This window comes from Stenella coeruleoalba (assembly GCF_951394435.1).
Source record: "Stenella coeruleoalba genome assembly, chromosome: 9".
Classification (NCBI taxonomy): Eukaryota; Metazoa; Chordata; class Mammalia; order Artiodactyla; family Delphinidae; genus Stenella; species Stenella coeruleoalba.
The window spans coordinates 78,107,473-78,131,286 of NC_137155.1; the positions used below are offsets into that span (position 1 = coordinate 78,107,473).

Sequence of the window (23,814 nt, forward strand, 5' to 3'; positions counted from 1 at the left end):
TACAGGAAACAAAGCAGCAGATGAAGCACAAGCAGGAAGTCCTGTACAAGGTTCAGCCTTAAATAGGGAAGGTAAGTACCACCCATCTTCCCTGTCCATTGGCACCTGAGAGGCCTCCAGCTCTTTCTTGTGCCCTGGGTCCATGCTGTCCTCTTAAGGTTAACAATCAGACACATAAGGAACACAGTTCCCAGTGATGAAGCTGGATTCAACATAGAGCAACTTGCTAAAGGAATAAGTTTAGCTCAAAATATGACTCTGGAGAAGTATGAATATTATGGCTTCCATACAGTAGAACTCAGCTATTCTAGAATGAAGATATTCAAGAATTTGAAATGATAGTATCTACACTGCATATTTTCTCATAGTACCTGAAATATAAAATTACAAATCATTGGGGCTTCCTTGGTGGGGCAGTGGTTAAGAATCCACCTGCCAATGCAGGGGATATGGGTTCAAGCCCTGGTCCGGGAAGATCTCACATGCCACAGAGCAGCTAAGCCTGTGTGCCACAACTGCTGAGCCTGTGCTCTAGAGCCCACGAGCCACAATTAGTGGAGCCTGCACATCACACTACTAAAGCCTGTGCTCCGCAACAAGAGAAGCCACTGCAATGAGAAGCCCGCACACCGGAACGGAGAGTAGCCCCAGCTCGCCACCCGCGCACAGCAACAAAGACCCAATGCAACCAAAAATAAATAAATAAAATAAATTTTTTAAAAAAAATTACAAACCATTATTTATTTCCCTTATTTTTCCTCCCTACCTTCCTCCACAAGCACTTATTGATACTCTGTGATGAGCACTGAGCTAGGATATGAGGCTATGCAGATAAAAGATGGCTCTTGCCTTAAGAAACTCAGAATCTAGGAAGGATTCAGACATGTAAACAGATATAATAAAAACTGACCACAATGTACTAAGACAAAAATGAAACAGAGTCTTATGAAGGTATATAGTACAGGCTAAAGTAGGAGGATCAGTGATCCTTCCCGGAATAAGGGACATCTGAGCTTGTTTTGAAGGGTGACTACTTGGTTACTGAAGAAGGAAGGAAAGGATGTTCCATGTAGAGGCCACAGCAGATGCAAAGGCATTGAGAGCATGTGGTCTTTCTGTGAACGTGCAAGTAACTGAGCATAGCTGAAACAGTATGGCTGTAGTGTGCAAGCAGAGATGATAAACAACTGTGGGATGGGTCAGGTGTGCCAAGAATCGACTATAAAAGTCCTTGTTCCTTGAGGGCAACAAGGAGGGCCAGGGGCAGAGTTGTGTTGAATGAGGTCCCTATGGCAGCAATACGGATGATGGAGGAGGGAATTAAGAAGTGAGACTGGAGGTCGAAAGCCTCATTTGGGGACATAAAGTAATCCAGATGGGAAGGAAATCCAGATCCAATTAAATCAGTGTCAAGCTTACACACACAAGGCAAGACCTGTCTCATGACAGCCTCTCAGAGGAGATAGGGAAGCAGGAGAGGGGAGCTGTTCCATAACATCTCAGAAGCTTCCCATCCTCTCCAGTGCCAGCAGGATCACAAGGCATTCCACCAAGACTCAGATTAGCTGTGGTTCAAGTCTTTGTTTACGTGGCGCATTTGGATACACGCAAGGTCATCAAGGTGCATGGCAGAGCCACTTCCCTGTAGGCAGTGGTAGTGAGTTTGGAAAGGAAGAAGTAAAGAACTGAGGAGATTATTAAAGTAATAGAACAGACAGTTTGGTGGCTAAGTGGGACGTCAAGAACAATGCCCAGGTTTCTGTCTGAAGCAACTTAGGTAGATGATGAAATATTCACAGAAGATAAATTATGCGAGTGTTACAGAAGAGGATCAGTTTGGAGGTGAGGGGTCAAGGAAAGGTAAGATGATATGACTCAGGGGTTGACATGTCAACTTGAGGTTTACTCTGGGGACATCCAAAGAGCAATGATAGTAGGCAATTCAGGATGTGATTTGGAAGCTCCTAGGAGAGGTCTGGCCTGGAACTGTAGGGAGTTCCAGGATGCAGGCAGTAGTTAAAACCACAAGAAAAATTGAGATCAAACAGGAGAGCGTATAAGTAAGGTGAGTGGGGGGCATTTATAGTATCAAAAAATATGGTTTTTAAGAACAAATGTTCTCAAATAACAAGAATCATACAACCAGAATCACTACACGAGAATATCTTGAAGAACTCCATCCCTTTTCTTCTGGTGGCTGGATTGGCTTTTAATTGTTTGGAAAGATCAAGTTTATAAAAGGAAATTGGTCACTATGGAAACAGGCTATTCAATATCAAGCAGGCAGTTTCACCACAAAAGGGTAATTACTTTAGTTTTTCCCTTAATTGTATGTTTTCATGGTTTTCAATAATCATATATCCTTTGGGTCAGAAATTTCTAGTCACTTAATGAGCTGGTGAACAAAAGCAGAAACACTAGTCTATAGCTATTTCCCCCAGGTTGCTTACTATGGGGCACTGCAGATCCAGACATTTTGTGACTTCAATACTCTACATTTTATCAGGGTGTGCAATTCATCTAATTTCTATAGCCAGCCTAAGTCTAAATGAACAGAGCCACAAAGGTGGTGTCTCCATTTTTCCCTTCATAGCTCTTTTCTTAAGAACACGTTAATTTTATGTGACTTGTCAATCGTTATTCTAGGCTGCAGTGAAAATCTAAAGCTGTATAAGAAGAAAAATATATACAAAATTTAAATAAATATGTCACCAAAATACTAAACAAAATTCACACAAATTCTTACAATGTAAGTCTCTTCTTTAGTTCATTATTCTATGTTTTTAAATTCAGGATACATTCATATTTAAATAATTGTTACTTCAATAACCTTATCCAAAAAAGCTTGTATCGATGCTTCCTGGTTAGCCGTATAAGCGATGTATCTATGTCTCCCAATGGAAGCAATTATCTGGGTCTCTTTTTCCAGGAGTTCACACAAAGCAGCTTTCCTTTCAGCTCCAGTGAAAGACTGGTTAATGCGTGCAAGTTCTTCTTGCCTCCAGACTAGAGGAATAACATAAAAGACTCTTTGAGTTTTTATAATCCCACATCTTTACAGAACATTTTTTACTATCACCTCCAGACAAGTGTATTTTATTTTTATAACAATTTAAATAAAATTATATATGAATAGAATCATTCATATTGTACACCTGATATATGAAAAAAAATAGGATGAAATGAAAGCTGAGAGATGTAAAGCAATAAAAGTAGAGTCAAACTAACAGAAGCTGTAAGACATCAGTACAGATCATGTCAAATTATGCCTCCAAGTAAGCATGCACACCCCCCAGTATTGGAAGAAATATGGCTTGGATTTGTGGCAGCCATGAACGTGTCCTGCTCAGATCTCCCTTCAAGAGAGTACCTGTAGCTAGGAGTACAGCTGACAGTACCAGCTATAGCACTTCGGATCTGCCGCCATATTGGAGCAGAGGCCACACTTTTCCCACACTTACTCCCAGTCAATGAGTAAGAACCATGGGGGAAGCAGGGCCTGGCCATGTCTGCCCAATAGTGGTCTCTTCTGTGGTCAATCAGAGCTGACCGTCAGGCCGGCTCAGACTTCCTCAGAACTCTACCTGTTTGAAGATATCCATCCCTCGTCCTCATTCCTTCCCTCTCTGCTTTCACAGGTGTCAACCTACATCTCAATCTGAAGACTTTCTTTGCCTTTCCCTGCTGTCTCTTCCCTGTATCTTTCACTTCAAACTCCATCTTGGTGTCTGCTTCCCCCAGTACCCAAATTGACAGTTTTATGTAGAAATGTTGACTTCAATTGTTTTCTTCATTATTAGCACTTTTAGAACGATTTTCCATTTCTTTACAAAACCCTAATTATATCAGCAAATGTTATAAAGTAATTACATTTACACTTTACTCAAACCAATGAATTAAGTTAGAATAATATCTACAATATTTTAAAGTGTTGGTTACTATCAACAAAGACTGTGTTGCACATTACTATATATAAAACAGATGATCAACAAGGACCTACAGTATAGCATAGGGAACTCTACTCAGTACTCTGTAATAACTTATATGGGAAAAGAATCTGAAAAAGAATATATATATGTATATGTATAACTGATTCACTTTTCTGTGTAGCAGAAACTAACACAACATCGTAAATCAACTATATTCCAATATAAAATAAAAATTAAAAATAGAATGTGTTGCATGAAATACACCCTAAAACAAAACCATAAAATGCCAAAGAATAGTACTTTTATAAACTCACTTTACCTAAAGATTACACCATATTCTCAAAATTAACCTCAGAAAATACAGAGTGCAAGATCCTACCCCAAACTTAAATAAATCAAAGTGGCTGGGCTCAGAACTTTTTATTTTAACAAGTGTTCCATTCAATTCTTATACATGTTAAATTTGGGGAAGAAAACTGTTTTATATCCCATATTTCAAAAGTGTCAAACTTATTTATATTAAAGGAAAAATAATGTTGGAAAGAACCTTAGATTTTAAACAGTTCAACACCCCTCCCCATCTCCCAGCAGCTTGGACAGGTTTAACTTGCTCACCCTGGTCCTGGTCCTAGCCTGTGAGGCTAAACAGTCAGTCTATTCTTTGCACCGCATGGCATTGAAGACAGCTGTCACAGTCCACTTAGGCTTTCTCTTTTCCAGACAAAAACACTTCCCTTTCTTAAATTGCATATTATTTGACATAATTTCATGTCCTATCCAGGCCTAGTTCCTCTTTAATATATGGCATACCAAATTTCTGACAAGATGGAGGTTTATATACAGGCTGTTAACTCCAACTCCTCTCTCCTAAGTTCTTCTAGAAATGATACAGGAAACATGAAATGGGGGAGGAGAGGGAGAGACCGGAAGCAGTACTGAAAATCAGAGAGAGGTGTGATCCACGTGATAGAAATCTCAGGGCAATTTCCGTAAGACACAGTGCAGATTCGACTGGAAGACACTCAAGGAGGCACAAATGTCGTCCCCCAAACTGCTGTTGTTTCATCTCAGAAAATGGACCCTCTAGCAGAAGGTAGTAAACCTTAACTCAGGACTCAGAACTAGAGAAAATGGTAGGCTATGAATCCATTTGATAGTTTACCTGTTTTAAGAACGTCTTTGAAAAACTTTAAGAAGGAATAAAAAAAGAATGCTTACATTTCAAATCATTGCAGAAAAGAGTAACAATCATAAATGTTTGTGCAGAAAAAGACAAAAAAATTAGAAATAAAAAGCATAAAGCAAGATGAGAGAAGCAAAATCAGGCATAATCATTATATTGAAAAATATGAAATGGTTCGATTTTTTTGACTGAAAATAAAATATTATGGTTTTTTAAAAATTCAATGACATGATGTTTTTGGAAGGCACAAAGTGATGCCAAAGACTAAGGTTAAACATAAAAGGATGGTAAATATGAACAACAAAAAAGACAGATACAGGGCTTCCCGGGTGGCGCGGTGGTTGAGAGTCCGCCTGCCGATGCAGGGGACACGGGTTCATGCCCCGGTCCGGGAAGATCCCACATGCTGCAGAGCGGCTAGGCCTGTGAGCCATGGCCGCTGAGCCTGCGCATCTGGAGCCTGTGCTCCGCAACGGGAGAGGCCACAACAGTGAGAGGCCTGTGTACCGCAAAAAAAAAAAAAAAAAGACAGATACAGCAATATTAATATATTGAAAATAGGGGGGAAAACACTCAAAATTCATCCCTTGGGATAGAAGATAATTTTATGATGAAAGGTATGACTCTCATGAATATTTACACTGAAAATCACATCCCATCAAGCTATAAAAAGCAAAACTTGTATCAGTTATAAATACTACTGTAGTGAGTATATTTTATATTATATAAACATAAATAAAATACAAATGAGTTAATCTATGACAGTCAAGTAAAGAAGAATTAAAAACAAAAAATATCTGACACAGTATGATTAACCAATTTAAATTAATTAATATACATCAAGCTCTGAACACCAAAGTCTGAAAATATATCTTATTTTCGAAGTTCTATGAAGCATTTATATAAAGTTATATAAATTCTAGGAGTAGGAATGGAAGAAAACATAAATCCCCCAAATCAGAAACATCGAAAACTGCATTTTTTGACACAGTACAATTCAACTACAATTAATAACAAAAGTTTAAAAAAGAAATATATTCCCATCTGCTTGGAAATGTAAGCAATACTATCAAAAATAACATTTTAATCAAATAAGAAGTAAAAGGTATGAGTGTCAACAATTAAGGAAAGAAAAATAAAAGCACTACATATCAAAATGCATAGGATGAAACAAAAATTGCAGTAAGGTCAATTTGGGGGAATTTTACATAAGTAAGCCTCATATTTAAATCAGGCACCTGCAAAGTGTGTATTGGGGCAGGGAGCCGGGCAGAGTTATAAAAAGATGTAATGTATGTGACAGTTAATCACAAGCCTCCTCTGGAAGGTCATGTCTTCTGGGCACACCTCCCATTCTCCATGAATACTGAAAGGTAACAGTATGGCTTTGATCCCCTGGGACATACATTTGGACTGTGAACCTGAACTCATTTGAGCCATATTTGTTTTCTGCTCTTCACAGAACATGGAAGCAAAACAAAAGTAGAAGCAGTGACCTACTGTTCTTTATTCTGAACAAACAATTCCAAAAAGTCACTCTAGTCTTTGACATTCATCACAATTCTTTTCAATGTGAACTTATTAGGTGCTTTACTACTGGAAAGCCATATTTACTTCATTAGCCATGTAATTCTTTCCTTTTATGTAGAGACGATTTATTACTTTATTGTCAGAATGATGAAGCTTCAGAGTCTCATGAACTACACTCTGGCCATAGAATCAAGCCTATTTTTTATCTGAACTTCAAAAATCCTAGTTCCCTGATCTGGTTATTATATCAATACTTGTCAAAATCCTATCACTTCTTCGCCAATTCAAAATACTCAACTACAATTTTTGAGCAATTGTTATCTGAAAGAACTCTATAAAGTTTGATGGTACATACAAAAGTGAGAAAGACATAATGCCTTCTTGAAGGAGCAAACGTGTCTCTGCCTCTCCCTAGTTGGATAGACTGTAAAATCCTTCCACTGGGACAGAATTTTTGTTTGTCATTACATTTATCTTTACCCAAAAGCCTGACATTTTTCACCATTAGTTTTAAAGACTTCCTTTGGGTAAATCAACTCTTGACATAAGATTACTTCCTCTTATCTTCTATTAGATATGATTCAATCAAGTAAAATATATTCTTCTGTTGTTATATTTCAGGCATGATTACTCTCTCATCGTGTTGCAGGGATATTTCAGAATATATTACATTTATATATAATTTATATAATTAGAAATATTTTCCTTCTTCTATTAAAATTTCAAGTTTACTTTAATACTAGTCCCTGCATCGAAAGGTAAATATCTCAAGTCATGTTGTTTCTGGCCCTCCTCTGTTATAACCACTGCCTTTCATGATATCTAGTTTTATAATTTTATCATATTATTTCTTCCTCCTCTCAAATTTCAATTTGAAATCATCCTGATCAGGTCAAGGACTTGTCACTTGTGTTCTTTATAAGAATCCCATTCTGTCTCTTACCAGGAATACATTATTCAGATACTGTACAGTTTGGTCTATTCGAAAAGAGGATTTGTAAATTTAAAAGCTAAATTGTGTTCAGCAAAAGGATTGTAAATTTAAGGGCTAAATTATGTTATGAAAGTCCAGAAAATCCATGATTGATGAGCTTATCATTTAAGAGTAGTTTTACCAACCAAAAAGCTTTAAAACTTTGACAATATCCATATACTAAAAGGCAGTATATGAATAAAGAGGAAGATTGCTTGCTTGTGGAAATAATAACTGAGAATATTTACCTCATGGGATTATATGGATGTCCCCAGAAAGCAAATAAATCTGAATGATATTAGTAAGCGTATTTTACTTCCCAGTTTTACATTAGAAACCTTTGGGACCAGTAATAAATTTAGGCCACTAGGATATTTAAGCTATTCTGCCAACCTCAAAAAGCAATATACTGATCTGCTAGATTAATCCTTAAGTCCTGGGTGAATCTGGAGCTATACATATGTGTATTCAAATACAGTTATATCCATATATATTCAGATTTTGTATTTTGCTTAAATTATTAGTATGACTTTTAAAAAGGAAACAACCCAATGAAGCTAATTAGAAGTATGAAAATAATGGACCTTAATTCCAATAAAATTCTCCATTAGATGAACAAACTCCCTGTAAATCTACAGTAAAGGATAGAACATGGCATCAGAAAAATACCATGACCCACTACTAATAAGGAATAGAAAAACACAGACACCAGGAACAGCTATATAAAACTGATTTCATAACTGATTTGACAGTTTCCAGAACTATACAGAGAAGACATTGAGAAAAATGAGAGATTCTTCCTGCTTTCATAAAATATATGCTCCCTGGGAATGATAATAAAAGCAAACAAAAAAAATTGGAATCCTACATTAGTTTGCTAGGGCTGTCATTGCAAAGTACCAGACTGGGAGGCTTAAATAACAGAAATTTATTTCCTCACAGTTCTGAAGGATGGAAGTTCAAGATCAAGGTGATAGCAGGATTAGTTTCTCCTGAGGGCCTCTATCCTGGGCTTATAAAGAGCCACCTTCCTCCACTGTCTTCACATGACCTTCTCTCTGTGCATGTCTGTGTCCTAATCTCCTCTTCTTATAAGGATACCAGTCATACGGGACTAGGGTCCCATAGGAGCTCACTTTTTCTTCATTAGTTCTTTAAAGGCCCTATCTCCAAATACAGTCACATTCTGAGGTACTGGATGTTAGAACTTCAACATCTGAATTTGGGGGGAACATAATTCAGCCCATAACAGATGTCAATAACCTCCAATATTTTTAAAGAGAAAGATATGAAAGCAACCGGTTCCTTTCAAAGAATACATTTATCTTATAACCTGAACTTACATTCTTGAACAAATTACCTAATTTCCAGGGTCTGAAGTTCAATTATAAAATGAAAGGATAGCACTAAAATATAAAGTCCATACACATTTTAAAATTTCTGAGATCTAATAAACTTGCTATTTCCAAACAAGAAACAGCAGAACATACAATATTTTGTCTGTCACTGGCAGTTTATACGCATCTGCTTTTTAAAATTCTTATCACAGACTGGAAGCCTGAATGGAAAAAAACCAAGAAAGATTCAGACTGAAAGCCCAGGGCCAGATCTGTCAAAGGACTGGGGCCAGCGAGTCTCCAGAAGCTAGAAGTCAAGGGACCTTGAGATCAAGAGGTAATAATTAGAGACGAGTCAGAAAACACCATTTCCACTAGTTAAAACAAGACAAAGGGTAGAAGATTCAATTCAACAAACATTTATTAGACATAATGAACAAGGTCCTATCTGGTGTCCTAGGTACAGACATGGACAGTTAAGAGAATGGTATGCACAGAGAATAATGGGGCAAGGAAAAGAGGCTCTGAGCCTAATCCATGTTGATAAGAGACATTTCCTCAAGATAATGACTCCTATACCGAGTCTGAGATAAGAGTGACCAGTCAGATCAATGAAAGAAGTTGCCCTCAACATACTGATATAAGAAAAAAAAAAAAAAAAAGACATAAAAATCAAACACTGTTGGGGCTTCCCTGGTGATGCAGTGGTTGAAAGTCCGCCTGCCGATGCAGGGGACACGGGTTCGTGCCCCGGTCCGGGAAGATCCCACATGCCGCGGAGCGGCTGGGCCCGTGAGCCATGGCCACTGAGCCTGCGCATCCGGAGCCTGTGCTCCGCAACGGGAGGGGCCACAACAGTGAGAGGCCCGAGTACCGCAAAAAAAAAAAAAAAAAAATCAAACACTGTTGCCCAGAGATAGTCTTGTCTTTGATACAGCATATTATCTTATATAGTTAAATTCATTTTCCTAAATTGATATCATTTTGCTTTTATTACTAAGCAACAGGTTACCTGGAGGAAAAGTTAAACTTTATTAGGAGTTGTAATTCAAACTATGCAATTGTCACTATGAGCCACAAGGGGGCAACAGTTTCAAACACTGGAGTAAAGAATATGGAATGAAAACTATAGTAAATAGAAGAGCTATGTAAATTACTGAGCTTGTGAACCAGAATTTTAACTACAACAAAACAGAACTTTAAATTATTCTTAGAGTTCTAATTTAGAATTTTAGGCCTGGAAGAAAACTAAGAGATGTCTCTTTTATGTAAGAAATTTCATTTCCATTTTCTTCCATTTATCAAAGAGATAGATGTATTACTATTGCTTGTTAGACCTAGTGTTTAATTGTATCATCTTCAGTAAATAGCATATTATCATATAGCTATTTAAATAGACCTGATATCTGACACCTAAAATTGTATTCGATTAGAGAGGAAAGGATGACCTGAGTAACAGAGCACATAGTAACGTCCACAAATAAACAGTATATAAAGAAACAACGTTATAGTAAGAAAATTTACTTAAAGTTAATATTATGAATAATCATAGAGAAGTCAAAGACTATTATTTCTTTGGATAAAAAGACCGTATTCAACTAAAAAAATAACTGAGGCTACTTTTAATTTTTTTAATTCTTCTATGTCATCACAAGAGCCCAACTTCACTTTCTGGTATCTAAGGTAACAAATAACTCTTCTGTTCTGGTTACTTCTACTTTAGAGGTACTCTTGGGAAAGCAGAAGCTAGAGACAGTTGCATGGCTACATCCTTGGGTTTCCCTTCATTCATTCACTTATTCATTCTACCAGTATTTGTTGGGCATGTGAGCTAAACACAGAAAAAGAGATCATCCAAAAAATAAATGAGTCATTCATTTACGGAGCTTACAGTCCAGTAGTGAAATTAATGTTAAAAAAAACGTATTGTGGTGTTATAAATGAAAAGTTGGTATGCAGTGAGAACCATAAGATGGTAATAGGATGTCCCAGTTGCACTGTCAGTCACAAAAGGCTTTGAGTAGGTGATATTTAAGCTGAGATTAGAAGGTGGGTATTGGGGAAAAGCTTCAAGAAGAACAGTGTATATACTGCCCAAAGTAGGGAGTGATTGGCTTGTTCAAGTAACGGAAGTTTTTAACTGTGTCAATGACTAGCACACATCCTATGGATGAAATAAGCCATAAAATCAAATGTGTAGGGAATATATATACATATACATATATATATATTTATAATCATTAGTAGAAGGGAATAAAAAGGTATCTCCTGTAAAGAGCAGAATCAGAGACAGAATGCTGGACTGAGGGGTTCAAGACAGTTCAACTCTGAGTTCACAAATTCCCAAGACCATCAGAGAAACAGACTGGACAATACTTTCTCTTTTTATCTCATGGGGATGAGTAGCAAATGAGATAACATACTAAAACTGAATAATTCACAGAGCTGTAGTCACATTTTATTCATCCATTGTTAATATAAAAGCGTTTCCAATTTCACACCAGCCTTAATTCCTGTCCCAAATGTAAGACATTATTCATCTTTTAAAATTCTCTAGTCCAGATACCCCAGACATCTTCCTAAAATAATAAGGTTCCCCTTTTGTCTTTAGTAAACCTGTTTTTCCTACTAATGAAAAATTATAAAATTAATATTTTATGCAAAGCCTATTTCAAACTTACGTTCCATTGCATTGTAAAGAAGTTCAAAATCTTCTTTTGTTTGAGGATTATGCCTCCGGTAATAATCCAATTTCATCCACTCTTCTTTTTCTCTTATCTTCCTTAGTTCTTCCTGTGCTTCCCACTGCAACCTTAACATTTTCTGTCTTTTTAAATTGTCTACCACAGCTTTAGCATGCCATCGTCTGTAGTAAGTCTGTATCACAATTACCTATACTTAAAGAAAATAAAATATGGTCAACCTTATTACACAATGAAAGGCAACAATGACTATTTCTATTCCAATTCAATAAGTACTAAAAAATACTGAGAGTCTAGTTTCAGCTCTATTCCATGTATTCTCACATACATTATAACAGAAAGGTCATAGATAATGCACATCAGCTATCTGACTTTGAAATCTAGTAGCAAGTATACCTTCACAGGAGGCAGTTAGTATGAAGTTAAGAGCACAAGGTCTGGAGTACAGCTTAGTTTAAATCTTCCCTCTGCTACTCACTAGTTAGTTAATTTGGGTAAGTTACTTGCCATCTTTGTACTTTAGTACCCTCAGGTGCAAAACAGTGATAATAATACTATGCATATAAAGTGCTTACCTCAAGCCTGGTACACCACATGTCCTCAATAAATACTATTACTGTTATGAATACTATGTACTGTTACCTACTTTTTCTTAATTGTCATTAGCATAGGCTCATACCTTTTAAAAAATGGTATTTACTAACTACACAGTGGGTAGGTTATATGTGGAAACCACCGAAGCAAACATGTATTTATTAAATTGTAAGAAAAATATATATGTCTGAAGGTATATAATACAGTACTAGAGTTACAAAAAGCTTGCGATATAACTGAGAGATTTTTTGTTTTTATTTAGTAAACTCATTTAAAAAAAGTAAAATATAGAGAGGCTAGATCAAGTTTGAGGGTAGAGAATATGCTGACACGTCCCTTCCCCTCATCCTAACCCCTGATGACTACAGAAAAATTATAGAAGCAGAAATCAATAAAGATATTGGATCATACTGAAGGAGTCCTCCAACAGAACAGAAACTTTAAAGAATTCCCTTCAAGAAAGGAGGCACGTGGAATAAATTGAAGAAGGAATTAGTGTTACAGCTCTTTTAAAATTTGTCTCAGGTTTTCTGGTCCACACCGGAAAACCCCCCACAGAGCAAGGGTGGAATTTGAAGGAATCTACAGCCTAATCATGCACTGGAGAGGCAAGCTAGAAAACACAGAAGTGTCTCTAAGATGTTTCAACCCCAAAACTGGTGGATCCTGTGAGCAGAAGGGGTCTTAGGGCAACTAACAAGGTGACTGCTTGAAAAATGCAAAAGGGACAGGCTCCTCTAAAACAATTTAGGTAAAGAGCATCAGAGGTATTTGCCTCTAGGCAAAAGTGGTTGGTGTCCCAGAAAGCTGGTGACGCCCAGAATGAATAGAAGCCCCCTCTCCAGAAAACTAGCTGCCTCCCAGAATCAAGCCTTGCACATCCCTGAAAGCCACTGAGGTAAGGCTACAGTAAACAAATGTGTTGTAGCACTTTGGACATCAGAAATTTCAAATACTCTTGAGTACACACCCAAGAGTAACCAAAGATTTGACAACAGCCAACAGAATAAAAGGTTCCTCATTCAGTGTAGAAGAATTTACATTTGTGTGAAAGAGAGTTACTAGAACAGAGGTTCTCAAAGTATGGTGGCCAGCCCACCAGCAGCAGCAGCATCTGGAAAATTGTTAGAAATGCGTATTCTCAGGCCCACCCCACAGTTAATGAATCAGAAATTCTGGGGTGGGCATGGATTCTGTATATTTACAAATTTTCCACATGTTCTGCTGCATGCCAAAGTTTTAGAACCACTCTTTTAGAGTAAAACAAAACAAAGCAAAACAAAAAACAAGACCAGACTAGATAGAGTTAACATTTTCAGAGAGAAAGGAAAGGCTGTTGAATCAATACAAAAGAAGGAACAAAAGACTGTGACAACATTTTTATCTTTGAAATTAAAAAAAAAATCAGTACAATGTGTTTATCTTGGGGGCTATTAAACTTGTTAAACTCATTAAGGATACTAAAACACAGTTGTTTAAACAACTTAGTTTTTCCCTTCTCGCATGATACTCCAGGGATTGGCCCAGGGATTGGCAAGCAGTTTAGGACTAGTAGGAAGCTCTGTGCTGTATTACAAATGGCTCCCTACTTGTGTTTCCTAGTGGCTGATCTTCTAGTCAGTAGAATGGGGGAAAAGACAAAAGAACTGCAATCCAGTCACTTTAAGAGCAATACCCAGAAGGGGCACACATCATTTCCCCTCACATTTCTTTTTTCCAGGCCTTAGTTCCTTGGCCTCACCAACATAGAAAAGAGGTTATAAAATGCAGTTTTCAGTGTTGCAGCCTCATGCCCAGGTTAAGCTTTACTACAATGGGAAGAATAGGTTCCTATAATCTATTCTGCTGATCTACAGAACATGCAGAGTCTAAGAGGGAATTAGTAAGCAAGAAACTTAGACAAGAAAATCTTTTAGAATGCACGTTGAAAGGCCGTAAAAATTAGAAAGAATGGAGGAATATTAAGAGCCATGGAAAATAAATGTAGACATTCCAAAATATGTCTGATACAAGTTCCAGACAGAATGAAGAAAGTTGGATTAGAGAAATTGCTCAAAATATAATAGAAGAGCATTTCCCCAAACTAAAGACATGAGCTCTCAGATAGAAAGGATCCATCACCAAGTCTCAAGCACATCACAGTAAGGTGACTAAGGATTAAGTGAAAATTCTAAAATCTTCCAGAAAGAGGAAACAAAGAACTGAGAATCCCATTGACATCAGACTTTTAATCAAAAACAGCTTCAAAGTTATAAAATAAAATAATTTTGAAAATAAGTTTGAATCTAACCTTCTACACCCACTCAGACTAAAACCCAAAATGAGGTTCATTCAATAGGACTTAGATGGTTCACCTCCCATGTGTAATATCTGAAATAATTACTAGAGAATATGTTCCAACAAGAACAATAAAGAGGGGGAGGCCTTCAAGACGGCAGAGGTAGTAAGACATGGAGATCACCTTCCTCCCCACAAATACATCAAAAATGCATCTACACGTGGGACAACTCCTACAGAACACCTACTGAACACTGGCAGACCTCGGACTTCCCAAAAGGCAAGAAACTCCCCAGGTACCTGGGTAGGGCAAAAGAAAAAAGAAAAACCAGAGACAAAAGAATAGGGATGGGACCTGCACCTCTGGGAGGGAGCTGTGAAGGAGGAAAGGTTTCCACACACTAGGAAGCCCCTTCACTGGTGGAGATGGGGGGTGGGCGGGGGGGAGCTTCAGAGCCATGGAAGAAAGCACAGGAACAGGGGTGAGGAGGGCAAAGCGGAGAGATTCTTGCACAGAGGATAGGTGCCGACTGGCACTCACCAGCCTGAGAGGCTTGTCTGCTCCCCGGCCTGGGTGGGCGGGAGCTGGGAGTTGAGGCTTGAGCTTTGAAGGTTGGATCCCAGGGAGAGGACTGGTGTTGGCTGCGTGAACACAGCCTGAAGGGGGCTAATGCCCCACAGCTAGACGAGAGGGAGTCCGGGAAAATGTCTGGACTTGCCTAACAGGCAAGAGACCATTGTTTCGGGGTGTGCGAGGAGAGGGGATTCAGAGCACCACCTAAATGAGCTCCAGAGATGGGCGGAAGCCGCAGCTATCAGGTCGGACACCAGAGACGGGCATGAAATGCTAACACTGCTGCTGCAGCCACCAAGAATCCTGTGTGCAAGCACAGGTCACTATCCACACTGCCCCCCTGGGAGCCTGTGCAGCCCGCCACTGCCAGGGTCCCGTGGTCCAGGGACAGCTTCCCTGGGAGAACACACGGCATACCTCAGGCTGTTGCAATGACACGCTGGCCTCTGCAGCCGCAGGCTCGCCCAGTATTCCAATTATAACTAACGTACCCATCCCTCCCCCAGGCCTGAGTGAGCCAGAGCCCCCTAATCAGCCGTTGCTTTAACCCCCTCCTGTCTGGGAGGGAACAGATGCCCTCAGGCGACTTACACGCAGAAGCAGGGCCAAATCCAAAGCTGAGCCCCTGGGAGCTGTGCAAACAAAGAGGACAAAGGGAAATTTCTCCCAGCAGCCTTAGGAGCAGCAGAGTAGATCTCCACAATCAACTTGATGTACCCTGCATCTGTGGAATACCTTAATAGATAACAAATCATCCCAAATTGAGGTGGTGGACTTTGGGAGCAACTGTGGACTTGGGGTTTGCTGTCTGTGACTGACTTGTTTCTGATTTTTATGCTTATCTTAGTACAGTTTTTAGTGCTTGTTATTAATGGTAGATTTGTTTATTGGTTTGGTTGTTCTCTTCTTTTTTTTTCTTTTATTATTACTTTTTTATTTTAATAATTTTCTTTTTAACTTTTTATTTATTTATTTTTTCTATCTTTCTTTTCTTCTCCCTTTTATTCTGAGCTGTGTAGCTGACAGGCTCTTGTTGCGCCAATCTGGTGTCAGGCCTGAGTCTCTGAGGTGGGAGAGCCGAGTTCAGGATATTGGATCACCAGAGACCTCCTGGCCACACATAATATCAATCGGCTAGAGCTCTCCCAGAGATCTCCGTGTAAACACTAAGACCCAGCTCCACCCAACGGCCAGCAAGCTCCAGTGCTGGACGCCCCATGCCAAACAACTAGAAAGACAGAAACACAACCTCACCCATTAGCAGAGACGCTACCTAAAATCATACTAAGTTCATAGACACCACAAAATACACCAACGGACGTGGTCCTACCCACCAGAAAGACAAGATCCAGCCCCACCCACCAGAACACAAGCACCAGTCCCCCCAACCAGGAAGCCTACACAAGCCACTGAACCAACCTTACCCACTGGGGACAGACACCAAAAACAATGGGAACTATGAACCTGCAGCCTGTGGAAAGGAGACCCCAAACAGAGTAAGTTAAGCAAAATTAGAAGACAGAGAAATATGCAGCAGATGAAGGAGCAAGGTAAAGACCCAACAGACCAAACAAATGAAGAAGAAATAGGCAGTCTACCTGAAAAAGAATTCAGAGTAATGATAGTAAAGATGATCTAAAATCTTGGAAATAGAATGGAGAAAATACAAGAAACATTTAACAAGGACCTAGAAAAACTAAAGAGCAAACAAAAATTAATAAACAACACAATAAATGAAATTTAAAATTCTCTAGAAGGAATCAATAGCAGAATAACTGAGGCAGAAGAACGGATAAGTGACCTGGAAGATAAAATAGCAGAAATAACTATCACAGAGCAGAATAAAGAAAAAAGAATGAAAAGAAATGAGGATAGTCTCAGAGACCCCTGGGACAATATTAAATGAACTAACATTAGAATTATAGGGGTCCCAGAAGAAGAAGAGAAAAAGAAAGGGTCTGAGAAAATATTTGAAGAGATTATAGTTGAAAACTTCCTTAACATGGGAAAGGAAATAGTCAGTCAAGTCCAGGAAGCACACACAGTCCCAAACAGGATAAATCCAAGGAGAAACATGCCAAGACGTGTATTAATCAAACTATCAAAAGTTAAATACAAAGAAAAAATATTGAGAGCAGCAAGGGAAAAGCAACAAGCAACATACAAGAGAATCCCCATAAGGTTAACAGCTGATCTTTCAGTAGTAACTCTGCAAGCCAGAAGGGAGTGGCAGAACATATTTAAAGTAATGAAAGGGGAAAACCTACAACCAGGATTGCTCTACCCAGCAAGGATGTCATTCACATTTGACAGAAAAAGTAAAACCTTTACAAACAAGCAAAAGCTAAGAGAATTCACCACCACCAAACCAGCTTTACAACAAATGCTAAAGGAACTTCTCTAGGCAGGAAACACAAGAGAAGGGAAAGACCGACAATAACAAACCCAAAACACTTAAGAAAATGGTAATAGGAACATACATATCGATAATTACCTTAAATGTAAGTGGATTAAATGCTCCACCCAAACACCTAGACTGGCTGAATGGATAAAGAAACAAGACCCATATATATGCTGTCTACAAGAGACCCACTTCAGACCTAGGAACACATACAGACTGAAAGTGAGGGGATGGAAAAAGATATTCCATGCAAATGGAAATCAACAGAAGGTAGCAATTCTCATATCAAACAAAATAGACTTTAAAACAAAGACTATTACAAGAGACAAAGAAGGACACTACATAATGATCAAGGGATCAATCCAAGAAGAAGATATAACAATTGTAAATATTTGTGCACCCAACATAGGAACACCTCAATACATAATGCGAATGCTAACAGCCATAAAAGGGGAAATCGACAGTAACACAATCAGAGTAGGGGACTTTAACACCCCACTTTCACCAATGGACATATCACCAAAAATGAAAATAAAAAAGGAAACAAAAGCTTTAAATGACACATTAAACAAGACAGACTTAACTGATGCGTATAGGACATTCCATCCAAAAACAACAGAATACACTTTCTTCTCACGTGCTCATGGAACATTCTCCAGGATATACCATATCTTGGGTCACAAAACAAGCCTTAGTAAACTTAATAAAATTGAAATAGTATCAAGTATCTTTTCCGACCACAACACTATGAGACTAGATATCAGTTACAGGAAAGAAAACTGTAAAAACTGCAAACACATGGAGTCTAAACAGTGTGCTTCCAAATAACCAAGAGATCACTGAAGAAATCAAAGAGGAAATCAAAAACTACCTAGAAACAAATGACAATGAAAACACAACAACCCAAAACCTATGGGATGCAGCAAAAGCAGTTCTAAGAGGGGAGTTTATAGCAATATAATCCTACCTCAAGAAACAAGAAAAATCTCAAAATAAACAACCTAAACTTACACCTAAAGCAATTAGAGAAAGAAGAAGGAAAAAAACCCAAAGTTAGCAGAAGGAAAGAAATCATAAAGGTCAGATCAGAAATCACTGAAAAAGAAATGAAGGAAACAATAGCAAAGATCAATAAAACTAAAAGCTGGTTCTTTGAGAAGATAAACAAAATTGATAAACCATTAGCCAGACTCATCAAGAAAAAACGGAGAAGACTCAAATCAACAGAATTAGAAAGGAAAAAGGAGAAGTAACAACTGACACTGCAGAAATACAGAGCATCGTGAGAGATTGATTACTACAAGCAACTATATGCCAATAAAATGGACAACCTGGAAGAAATGAACAAATTCTTAGAAAAGCACAACCTTCCGAGACTGAACCAGGAAGAAATAGAAAATATAAACAGACCAATCACAAGCACTGAAATTGAAACTGTGATTAAAAATCTTCCAACAAACAAAAGCCCAGGACCAGCGAGCTCCACAGGCAAATTCTATCAAACATTTAAAGAGCTAACACCTATCTTTCTCAAACTTTCCAAAATATAGCAGAGCGAGGACCACTCCCAAACTCATTCTACGAGGCAACCATCACCAATACCAAAACCAGACAAAGATGTCGCAAAAAAAGAAAACTACGGGCCAATATCACTGATGAACATAGATGCAAAAATCCTCAACAAAATACTAGCAAACAGAATCCAAAAGGACATTAAAAGGATCATACACCATGATCAAGTGGGGTTTATCCCAGGAATGCAAGGATTCTTCAATATATGCAAATCAATCGATGTGATAAACCATATTAACAAACTGAAGGATAAAAACCATATGATAATCTCAAAAGATGCAGAAAAAGCTTTCAACAAAATTCAATACTCATTTATAATAAACTCTCCAGAAAGTAGGCAGAGAGGGAACTTACCTCAACATAATAAAGGCCATATATGACAAACCCATAGCCAACATCGTTCCCAATGGTGAAAAACTGAAGCCGTTTCCTCTAAAATCAGGAACAAGACAAGGTTGCCCACTCTCACCACTATTATTCAACATAGTTTTGGAAGTCCTAGCCACAGCAATAAAAGAAGAAAAAAAATTAAAGGAATCCAAATTGGAAAAGAAGAAGTAAAACTGTCACTGTTTGCAGATGACATGATACTATACACAGAGAATGCTAAAGATGCTACCAGAAAACTACTAGAGCTAATCAAAAGTAGCAGAATAAAAAAATTAAGGCACAGAAATCTCTTGCATTCCTATACACTAATGATGAAAAATCTGAAAATGAAATTAAGGAAACACTCCCATTTACCACTGCAACAGAAAAATAAAATACCTAGGAATAAACCTACCTAAGGAGACAAAAGACCTCTATGCAGAAAACTATAAGACACTGATGAAAGAAATTAAAGATGATACAAACAGATGGAGAGATATACCATGTTCTTGGATTGGAAGAATCAACATTGTGAAAATGACTATACTACCCAAAGCAATCTGCAGATTCAATGCAATCCCTATCAAACTACCAATGGCATTTTTCACAGAACTAGAACAAAAAATTTCACAATTTGTATGAAAACACAAAAGACCCCGAATAGCCAAAGCAATCCTGAGAAAGAAAAATGGAGCTGGAGGAATCAGGCTCACTGACTTCAGACTACACTACAAAGCTACAGTAATCAAGACAGTATGGTACTGGCACAAAAACAGAAAGACAGATCAATGGAACAGGACAGAAAACCCAGAGATAAACCTATGCACATATGGTCACCTTATTTTTGATTAAAGAGGCAAGAATATACAATGGAGAAAGACAGCCTGTTCAATAAGTGTTGCTTGTAAAATTGGAGAGCTACATGTAAGAGAATGAAATTAGAACACTCCCTAACACCATACACAAAAATAAACTCAAAGTGGATTAAAGACCTAAATGGAAGGCCAGACACTATCAAACTCTTAGAGGAAAACATAGGCTGAACACTCTATGACATAAATCCCAGCAAGATCCTTTTTGACTCACCTCCTAGAGAAACGGAAATAAAAACAAAAATAAACAAGTGGGACCTAATGAAACTTAAAAGCTTTTGCATAGCAGAGGAAACCATAAACAAGACAAAAAGGCAACCCTGAAAATGGGAGAAAATATTTGCAAACAAAGCAACTGACAAAGGATTAATCTCCAAAATACATAAGCAGCTCATGCAGCTCAATATCAAAAAAACAAACAACCCAATCCAAAAATGGGCAGAAGACCTAAATAGACATTTCTCCAAAGAAGATATACAGATTTCCAACAAACACATGAAAGGATGATCAACATCACTAATCATTAGAGAAATGCAAATCAAAACCACAATGAGGTATCACCTCACACCGGTCAGAATGTCCATCATCAAAAAATCTACAAACAATAAATGCTGTAGAGGATGTGGAGAAAAGGGAACCCTCTTGCACTGTTGGTGGGAATGTAAATTGATACAGCCACTATAGAGAACAGTATGGAGGTTGCTTAAAAAACTAAAAATAGAACCACCATATGACCCAACAATGGTAGCAATGACCCAACAATCCCCCTACTGGGCATATACCCTGAGTAAACCATAATTCAAAACGAGTCATGTACCACCATGTTCATTGCAGCACTATTTACAATAGCCAGAACATGGAAGCAACCTCAGTGTCCATCAACAGATGAATGGATAAGGAAGATGTGGCACATATATACAATGGACTATGACTCAGCCATAAAAAGAAACGAAATTGAGTTATTTGTAGTGAGGTGGATGGACCAAGAGTCTGTCATACAGAGTGAAGTAAGTCAGAAAGAGAAAAATAAATACCATATGCTAACACATAAATATGGAATTGAAAGAAAAAAAAAAGGTTATGAAGAACTTAGGGGTAGGACCAGAATAAAGAACAGACTTGAGGACACGGGGAGGGGAAAGTGTAAGCTGGGACGACGTGAGAGAGTGGCATGTACATATATACACTACCAAATGTAAAATAGATAGCTAGTGGGAAGCAGCCGCATAGCACAGGGAGATCAGCTCGGTGCTTTGTGACCACCTAGAGGGGTGGGATAGGGAGGGTGGGAGGGAGATGCAAGAGGGAGGAGATATGGGGATATATGTATACGTATAGCTGATGCACTTTGTTATACAGCAGAAACTAACACACCATTGTAAAGCAATTATACTCCAATAAAGATGTTCGAAAAAAACAAAATAAAATAAAATAAAAAATAAAGAGAACAACAACAAAAGAATAAAGAGGAAAAATTAAAGAAGTAAGCAAAAACTTCCAAAAAAGGTTTTAAGCTAAATATAACACATTTGAAAAAATTTATATATTACATTGATGTAAATATATAAAAACAATAGGAAGTTATAATTATATAGTAAATTATAATGATGTAATATACATACAATTGTAATTCCAGATCAAGTCCTCACTGAACAGGAGGAGTGAGTGAGGAGGAAGAAGAAATGAAGAAAAGCCTGCTAGGGTCCTTGACTTGTTCATGGACAATATATAGAGCCTGATTAAATATGCATTTGGTATTAAAAAATTAAGTCCATTAAAATTTTTTTATGAGTAACCACTAGAAAAATAGAAACAAAGTACCTACTTCTGACCTATGAAAGAACAAAAAAAAAAGGAAAAGAAAACTTTAGTCAAACCAAAAAAAAAAAAAAGTTAGTAAAAATAACAAACAAGAATAAATAATAAATCAAAAACAAAATGAGATGGCAGTAATGAGTACAAAAATATCAGTAGTCACACATAATATAATCTTGCTTACAACAAGAAAGATATAAATACCAAGCACTGAACTCAAGAAGTTCAAGAATAAAATAAACATGATACAAATAAAAAGGTATCTATCAAGATAGAAGAACGTATTAAATTGAAATTTACTCCTTTTACTGTCTTTTAACCAATCCCTCTGTTTACAGTTCACATCTCACTTCCATCTTCCACAGAACCTCCAATTCACTTTCCGAGATTCTGTGGGGCAAACTGATTTGGTTCTTGACGCCAGCCCCCTTGGCAGGCATTTAGATTTTCACTTCCTCTGCTCAAGTAAGTCAATGCTTCCCCATCTGCTTTACAACTTTAAAAAATCGACTGACATTTACTCTTCTCTCTTCCCATATATTCTTTGTTCCTGTATGTTTATGCTTTTCTTATTCCCTTAATATCATTTTATCCGAGTTTGGAAAGTGTTGTAGTGTAGTGTAGTGTTGTTCATTTCCCCACCTAATAGCCTTTCTCTCCGATTTCCTTACTAACAAAATCTCAGTCTTACTGAGGAGCAACAATATGAAACTTTAAAAATGTAATTATCACATAGTCCCAGCAGGGACAGTGAAGTCACATGACCCAGTTCAGGTCAATGAGATGCAAGTTGAATCACTGGCAGGGGCTTTCAGGGAAAATTCTTGAATGGCATCCATGGGACATGCTCCCTTGATGTCTCCCTTCTTGCAGAATGCAGACATTATGCTGAAGGTTCATTAACCATTTTATCATCATATAGTAACAAGTTCATGATAGTAAGATTAATTATTAGAGTGGAAGGGTAAAAGGAATTCAGGTTCCTGATGACATCACAGAGCCACCAGCCAGGCCCCGTACAGTAAGAAATTAAAAATTCATTTGGACTGAGAAAATAAGAATCCATCAGGCTTGAATACCAGGCACGAATAAAGTCAGCTACAAAATTAATAGGAAGCAATATTTTTCCCAAGGACACTATGCAGGTTGTTATGACATTAGTAAAATGTCATAACAACCCCTTCTTTGAGTGACTACTATTTTCTTTCTCTCTGAGAAACTTTGTTCTCTAAAATCATAATCTATCATAAACTTTGCTGTCTGAAATTAGATCACTAAGAATGAAACATCCCACTCTTGCCTGAAGGATCTGTGTTATTTTGACAGAGAGAAGCAGCCTTGATTTACAACGAACGTGCTGAACTTCAGAGAAGAAACACATCCACATCTCTCTCCTAACTTTGTTACCAAAGGAACAGGACTCTTTGGTCCATGCCTCAGTCCAGACTTGATGCTGACCCATCTACACGCAACCTTGTTGGACAGAGACAATCAAAATACTGTAACACTTAAATTTCATCAAAACTTCACTCCTCCCCAAAAGTCTATAATAACTCCCCCTTTTCCTTTTGTGTAAATTAGTTTGGACTGAAAACGTAAACATTTTCAGGCTGGAATAATTGCAGGCACTGATAAAGTCAACTACAAAGTTAGCCGCGTGGTTCCCCTGCTGAGCAGTCTCCTTCA

At 37.8% G+C, this 23,814-nt stretch overlaps 1 protein-coding gene across 4 annotated transcripts in view; it reads right to left on the reverse strand.

Annotated features, from left to right (window-relative positions):
- IQUB (IQ motif and ubiquitin domain containing) overlaps positions 1 to 23,814 on the reverse strand; it is a 131,226-nt gene that overhangs the window by 89,781 nt on the left and 17,631 nt on the right. For all 4 annotated transcript variants that reach the window (XR_013829936.1, XM_079932475.1, XM_079932476.1 and 1 more), the window contains 2 exons: positions 11,634 to 11,844; positions 2,831 to 3,006 (listed from right to left, as the gene is read on the reverse strand). Coding sequence is in view for 3 of the 4 variants with exons in the window: in XM_079932475.1 (XP_079788601.1) it covers positions 2,831 to 3,006; positions 11,634 to 11,844 (387 nt within the window). In the remaining variant the exon portion in view is untranslated. The remainder of the gene's footprint in view (positions 1 to 2,830; positions 3,007 to 11,633; positions 11,845 to 23,814) is intronic.